The sequence below is a fragment of the Bidens hawaiensis genome, unplaced genomic scaffold (assembly GCF_021521415.1).
Source record: "Bidens hawaiensis isolate Kalapana, Puna unplaced genomic scaffold, B.hawaiensis_p1.1 tig00006913_1, whole genome shotgun sequence".
Taxonomy (NCBI): domain Eukaryota; kingdom Viridiplantae; phylum Streptophyta; class Magnoliopsida; order Asterales; family Asteraceae; genus Bidens; species Bidens hawaiensis.
In genome coordinates this window covers 51,010-59,149 of record NW_027491474.1, presented here as the reverse complement: position 1 = coordinate 59,149, position 8,140 = coordinate 51,010, and the positions used below count along the sequence as shown (strand labels likewise).

General features: G+C 34.9%; 1 protein-coding gene across 1 annotated transcript; it reads right to left on the bottom strand.

Moving 5' to 3' along the window:
- Nucleotides 1-589: 589 nt before the first annotated feature.
- Nucleotides 590-4,107, bottom strand: LOC143633893 (auxin transporter-like protein 2). Its single transcript, XM_077102109.1, has 8 exons — nt 3,922-4,107; nt 3,659-3,844; nt 3,459-3,571; nt 3,180-3,363; nt 2,922-3,019; nt 2,217-2,424; nt 1,742-1,999; nt 590-1,165 (listed from the first exon to the last, which is right to left on the bottom strand). Exons 1-8 carry the CDS (start codon nt 4,105-4,107, stop codon nt 956-958), a joined length of 1,443 nt encoding a protein of 480 aa, XP_076958224.1. The 3' UTR covers nt 590-955.
- Nucleotides 4,108-8,140: the final 4,033 nt, after the last annotated feature.

Genomic DNA, 8,140 nt, shown 5'->3' with positions numbered 1-8,140 from the left:
GAGTCAGTCAGTCAGTCAGTCAGTCACCAAACAGATAAGAGAAGGCATGGCACGTGACAAGGAGCTGATAAAACGTGCACCCATGTGACAACTTGGGTTGGGCTCCACATATAGAATTAGATCAAGGTCAAAATTGAAGACTATTTTCCCTTTCCATATCGCATTTATTAACTTGGTCTGCATGCTCACCCTACCTTCTCATATTTTGTGCATCATATATAGTTATGCATACATACATGTTAATTTATTCTGAAACAAAATTTTGTAACGTATAATATTGTTTTGTTATTTTCTTTCTTCTTCGAAAATGGGCGGACTAAGTTAGTCAGGGAGAGTGTTTGTCACTCCAGATGTAAGGTGATGGATTTAAATCATTACAAGTGCGAAGTTAAAAGGATTCTAGGTGGAAATAATTTGCTTTTAATAAACGTTTACATTATTATCTGCTTTGACCTTGTTTGCTAGTCAAAGTAGATAATGGGTTCACATAATTCATTACTATAGAGAAACCACACCGTTTATAATTTAGAGCTTGTATGATGATAAATGTATATAGATAAAGATGTTTTGGGTGCATATGAGAAATATACATATAAAAATAAATATTTCACTTTGGAGACATGGGAAGTAATCATTACATTAATAGCAACAAGCACCTTAATTAATATATTCAATTGATAGCTAACCAACAAAGGTGGGATAAAGTACTAAGCATATGTGGTTTCAAATGAGCCTAAGCTTTTCTAGCCAAGGAATCATCACAATTCACACTAGTTTTTCTTTTCTTTTCTTTTTTTAATCTACTAACATATTGAAAGAAAAATATAACCAAAAATCAAGATAAAAGAAGCAAGCCAACACACATCACATATAGAGGTGGGTAATATTTGATGCTCCCATACAATACAATATGGATCGATAGAGAAAAACCGGATCCTTGTGATATCGAGTCAACTCAATGGTGTTCCAAAGGCGGCTTTGCAGACTTACATTGGTAGCACTTGGCAAATAGCCCGAACGTGTCAATTTGTCTGATAAAGTTGGTCATACTGGCCCATCCACCAAATCCAAACCCGACCACTAGAACCCAGATGACTATAAACACGTTGACCACGTACATGGCTGACCAACTTGGTAGGAAGCGAGGAGGTTTCTCTGCCGCATTCTGCATACAAAAGTTTCAAATATGAATGAGTAATCGAATATAGTTGAGGGGCTGCTTTTGCTATTTAAGTGTAGTTGAAGGACTGTGATTTTGGTATGTCAACACACTTGGCCAGCTCATTTCAGACATAATAGAACACCCAAAGTATGGCAGTATATAACTAAATGGAAAATGACTTGCTACCTATCTAGTCCTTCTCTTACCAATATTTCCAAATCTAGCTTTAAATGCAATTGTACCATTTTCTTTCTTTGTAACCAAATTTAATATACTAACATTCTATATCTTATTTCCATTCAAATAAATTATTTTATATCTTGATACACAAACCACTTTTGTAACGTAACTATATATATAAATAATATACACATTGTATTATTATTATATGTATAGACTATAGAGTCATGTCCCTATCAGAATTTTGGTTACCATACCATCACTGCCACTTTATGGCCTTTGACATGCCCACTAAAGAAGAAAGTAAATACAAATCATAACTACACTTCATGTGAAACCAAACACACTTTGATGACATGAAAAATAAAATAACATTTAATATGTATGTATGTAACTAACCTGACGAGCAGAGGCCGTTCTATAGGTGAGCATATGTGCAAGAGCAGGAATGATGTAGACGGTGAAGCTAACCAAGAGCGCACCCACTGCCGAATTGATGGGCCCGAAGAAAGGAAATATAATAGCCAAGAACCAAATTGGTATCACAACCGGTAGCCTTGCTAGTGCCCGCAAAAATATGCTCTTTGTGTCATGCATCCTGATCACTTTCTCCCACACAAAATACAACGGTGTGCACGCAAATCCAAATGTAATAAACTGTTTGTAAACAAAAAACCATATAAATCATTCATTCAATTTTGCAATTTGCATATCCAATTATAATTAAAATTTTGCTTTGTGTAGCATACGAACTTAAATATAAAAATATTTAGCGGTGATAAATAGACGAATTGTCTTTTTTAACCAATAACAAGTTATTTAAAAAAAAAAGGCCCTAGGTTCATGTTGTAAAACTTTTAATGCGTTGCCTGACCTGATGAATAAGCATTAGAATGACTGCGGTGTCACGCCAACGGGTCTTGGGTAATAGGGAGAATGCGTTGGAGTGGGTAAGAAGCATATCACCGAACGCCCAATAAACCGCGGTAGCAGACGGGAGAGTTAATGTGAAAACATACATAGTAGCAAGCAAGTAAATATACTTGAACTTTCGGGGTTTCCACATAGCGTGCATAATTTCCCTGTAACAAAAATAAATTTATTTATTAAAATAATAATAATAATAATAATAATAATAATAATAATAGACAAAAGCAAAGTATTTATAGTTTGTAGAGGGGTCATTTTGTGAGACAAGCAAATCTATGATTCAAATGTCAAGAACATGTAAAGATTTTGGGGGGTATGGGCATTGGATCATACAAAATTAAAGTAAATGACCATAATACCCCCACCTCCATAAAATGAGATCGATTATTATAAGTCCCTCCATATGCACCTCTTTATATTAAAACTTAATTCGTTAATGATTAAAAGATTTAGCTAATTAATATATACTTGCTAGTCAATCATATCATATAACTATATGAATATAATATAATACACACCGTCGTTCACCTTTTCTTTAATTATATACTGTATTAAAAAATTAAAAGTAGTTGATTTATTATGTAAATGCATATATCCGTGTATTAAGAACTTTTGAGGTTGCCAAAGCTGCAAATAGAAGTTTACTTACACAGTGACAGCATGTCCACCGAACGTGTAAAGTATATTGGTAGCTCCGGTGAAATAAAGAACCAGTTTCTTGGGACCAGAATGTTGAACCCCATCAACCTGTAATTTTTAACTGACTTAGTTTTGCTAATAAAAAAGGGCTTGTTGCACGTTTGCCTGCCTGCTATTTCGATGTAAACAGTACTCCTTAATGAAAGAAATGTGAGTTTTCGAAATCTTGAATTTTGTTTCCAAAAATAGCATGTACATATATACCTACCTGTCCATGAATTAGGGCTGCAATAGTCATGTACCATGCAGTATAAGTGGTCATCCCAAGACCAAGAAAAGACCAAATTCTGTAGTTGTGGAAAGAAGGAATAAACACAGTGGTTGCACAACATGCTCCAAATATGTATGTCCAAGTCCTTTTGTCCAAATGGTCGTTTATGTAGTATATATTACTGCACCCGGCCAAAAGTGTCAATTTTTCACATGATGAATATTTCAACTATTTGTATAATTTGGAGGAATTGAAAAAACAAACAAACAAACAAACCTTGCACAAGCTATAAGTTGTATGACAGATCCAAATAGAAGAAAAGTGCAGTTGAATGCCAGACCTATTGCTTTCCAGTAAGGTCCCAATAATCCATCAAGAACTTCAAACCACTTCATTCAAAATTATATCAGTTTTTTTCAATTAATTGGGTATGTATATATTATCATTTTTGAACAAGAAATGATGAAATTATTTACCTGAATGACATGGTTCTTGAAGCTGACACCTTCTTTTTCCTTCCTGCTTCTGTACTCAATGTAAAGAACACTGATGAGATAAGCTGTCCAGCTGCCAAGAAGACCATAGAATATTTGGAGCACAATTCCTGAGAGCATGCCCAGTTGAGAGAAAGAGCATGGCAGTGTTAACAGCACTTGTGCAACCTGTATTAATTCATGATATTAATTAATAATTGTTTTTGGATTATTAATGTACTAATTATATATGAATGAATAATTACTTGATTTGAAGAACAACTAAACCAAGCATCCCAAGCAGAACCTCCATGCCAAAGAATATTTTTCATGGAGAAAAGTGAGTGGTCTTCATCTTCTTGTTCAATATTATTCTCTTCTTTTGCCTCTCCTGATTCATGATCATTTGATGAAATGATGGAGTCTTCTGCTTGCTTCTGAGCCGCCGACATTTTCTAGCTTGGACAAATATTTAACTAGCTTACTCCTTTTTTCTAAACAGATCTGTCAAGAGCATACAAATGATCCAGAAATCAATGCCAGTGAGTAGTTTTAAGGAAAACTAAACAAACAAAAGAAACAAACAGTACTTTTAGCCTATATCAAGTCTTCATCTGAAAAGCTAGCCCAGATGTTAGAAGGTACAGTTGATATATATGTGACCTTCTGGATTGTGTTGTATGTATGTGGATGAAGCAAGCAAGCAGGTGGTGCTGGTGAGTGTTCACTTAGCAGAGAGAGAAAAGAAAGAAGGTGGACATGGACATATATAGCAACCAATTTTTACCTTTTTATTTCTTTCTTGGATTATTATTATTATTTTATTGAGTGTGAAACTGAGAAGCAGTCGGATTCACTGTATGTATGTTTGTGTGTGTGTAAGCTGATTGGATCAAAGATGCACTACTGTTTGGAGTTAAAATCTAAAGAGAGAGAAAGAGAGAGTTAATGTATATAGTGGATCATGTCATAGCTAGCTGTATGTTGGATATATGCTTCTTTCTTTATAAGACAATCAATCATAGACCATTCTTAACGGCTCCACAACTTTATATTTCTTCTTATTATTCATAACAACCTACATCATAAATCAAAATAATATCCTACCTAGCAGCTCTCTTAATTTAACTAAATTTCCAATAAAAACAATGGAGTTGCTAAAGTTTGTTTAAATTGCAGAGCTCTAGGGACACCACACCATTTTTACTAAAAAAAACCAATCAATATGGCCCGTATAAAGCTATACGGGACGTATAGGGTCACTTATAAGCCCCGTAGGCGTATAGCGCCCCATATAACACCCCCCCCCCCCTCCCCATGTAGTCATATAAGGGGCGTATTGGAAGGTGTTTGGATGTTCCTAGTAGGGTCCTTTAAATTCTTTTAAAAATTTTATATATTAAATTTGATTATCAAGACTTTTTTTTATTAAGTTACACTGCTTCACAACAATTAACATAAGCCGAAAATTTAATCTAGGTATATTTATGGAGTCCACCCGTTAAAGTAACATAACCCAAGCTTATAAAATTCCGAGTATGGCGTTGTGATATTTTTATTTTTATCTTCGTCTTGATAAAACTTTATTTAAAATCGAGTTACAAGCAGTTAGGTATAATTGGTTGAAATATAAACATACAGGTTATAAAAGCCTTCTCACGTGGTAATGTCACTGGTTGAATTACAATCGTAACTGATGTACCGTATATTTATTATATTGGAGAAACATGTTTTTCTCTTCGAGTTTCAACCCTTAGGCTATAAATAAAGACAGAATAGCAAAATATGTCCTTTATATTTGCTCGTTTTTTCAATAGACGTCCTTTAGCAAAAGAGGTGGCAGAAATCATACTTCGTATTTCAAATCCCTTTCATGTTACGTCTTTTGGCGCTAACCAAGTTATTTTTTCTTGTTAAATTTAGACATGAACAAGGCATGCAAGGGTAGTATCTAATTTTATACATTATTTAATAAATATAAATAAAAAAATTTATAATAATTAAATCAATAAAATAAAAAATCCTCTCTCTCTCTCTAAATACCATCACTCAACCACCCTACCGTAGCCTTCGGTCGTCGGTTGCTACCACCACCATCTCCACCCTATCGTAACCTTCGACCGTCCCTAACCACTGCTGCACACCCGCTATTGGAATCCAAGGTTTGTTGGTGAAACCGCCATCCCAAACCACCGTTGCACCCACCATCTTTCCCAAACAACCACCGGTGACAGCAGTAGCAACAAGTGATTAATTTCATCGATCAATCAATCAATTTCTCTTAACTCGACCACCTCAACAGCTTTATCCTTTTTCATTAAAAACCTAGAACCTACCATCAATTTCCCTTCAAAATTAATTTTCCACACGATAAGGATTTTGTTCATTGACTCGTCATGTTTAGATAAATAACATGTCTCGGTTTGCCACAAGAAAATAAGTCATTGTTTATATTTGATTTTCTCTCTGCTCTCGTATCTCAATTGCTACAAGATTTGACATATTTACCCAAGAGAAGCACATATCGGTATTATTCGGCATTGTGTGCGTGTATATGCATAGATGTAGGTACATATATTGTATTTTTATTCTAAATGCATATATAAATAGGTATGTTATTTATCCTTCACTTGCGGCCTAGTGGTAGGAGGCTTAGGTTCTTTAATGAAGACTCAAGTTCGAATCTCACTTGTGTCACCTTTGGCTATTTTGAACCCCAAACCCACTCGGGTTTTTGTCCCACCGTGTGTTAAGCCAGAGAGTTTTGCTCTTGTGGTCACACAACGATTGTCAAGTGGTAGTCGGCGGAATGGTTTCCTGGGAACGCCCAAGCCAAACTCTGAAATCCAACGTGGGCTCGGTTAAGACAACATAGTCTGGCTAGAGTGGGGCAACTGGACTCTCCAAATTTGAGGAGTACGATAGCCTAAATAAAAGAAAGTCATTGTTCCAAAAAAAAGTAGGTATTTTATTTAATAATGCTTATATAGTTTTGCATACGTACGTACATAAATAATTTCTGCATGCATTTCTTGCACTAAAACTTGTTCTCACATGCGTATCCACTAAAAATAGCAAAAAATCATTACACGATAATAGATATACACAACACATTACTAACTAACTTCAAGATTAACAAGTGCATATACAAGTAAACATGCATAGAAATTATGAATATTATTATTTTCTTAAAACTAAATCTAGCTAGCCACCCCCTGCCACCTCATCACAATCCAACCTCAAAACCCATAACAACCTAAGAGGCGCTCCCTTTCTCGCCAAACCATTCACGCTCAAGAGAGATCATTTTGTGGGGTTCACCCCCATATTAACCGATTAGTATTTTTTTTTTAATATGGGTTAACTAATCCCTTTCCATTAGAATTGTTTTTGAGCTAATTGGTTAAAGTCTACTACCTACATGGTAACGACGTGATGGCTACGTGACGCTAATCAGAATTCAAAACCAAAACCTTTGTGTCTCTCTCAATACTGTATACACGCATATGTATTGGGACAACATGTAATGCCATGTGAACGTGAATTAGTGGATGACCAAAATTTCTTACAAGTAATGAATGTTTAAATGAAAGAATAAGCATATGAATTATTAATTCCTAAAACATTACCACATCATAATGACGTATTGAATTCGTCGGTTTCTATTTATGCGGAGGGTGGGGTCTGCTTTAATCCCATAACTTTACATTAATTAAATCTTAACTAGTACTTCACCCTTCCGGTGGACGGGTACATTAATGCGGGAATGTGATGACAACATTAATTCAGTAAAGAGAAGAAGTGTTATCGGGAGGTGTTCGGTGCCAAACTTAAAAAGGTAACATGGAGTTAATTTAAAAAAAAACAACAAACATGCTTATATTTTTTTAAGTTGGAGAATGTGAAATATAACCTGTTGACCTAAGATATGTGTTAACAACTCTTTGTCTCTTGGATTGGAATTTAAATAAGTTAAAATCATTGTTAAACATACTTTCAAAAAGACGACAACTTTTCCCACTAACTGCTGCTCAGCTGTAATGTGGTTTCCATAATCCATACTATGTAAGAACTGATGTAGCACATTGTAGGATAAATCACCCGTATGAGTTTAAAGACGTGGCCTGCATGAGATCATATGCACGTTGTCAAGTCCCAGCTGAACAAAATCCATAAATGATATCACTCTAAATAATTCCATAACATATACATCCAAAACCATACCACGTCTACTTGAAGAGTTGTATCATTATGCACTGAAGTTCCCGTTATTTCAATTAGAGCAGAAGTATTTGGACTATAAGTCACATCCTTCAATCACCTTTCTGCAATATAGCTTTTGTAACCCGAGCTCAATCCACCCTAGTAAAATAACTAAAACTATAAGATGTATATAACCACCAATGCAATTTTATAAAATATTGTACCTTGAGAACAATCATAGGTTAAAAGATGGCAACAAATTATGGTGGCTCTCTTCCATGT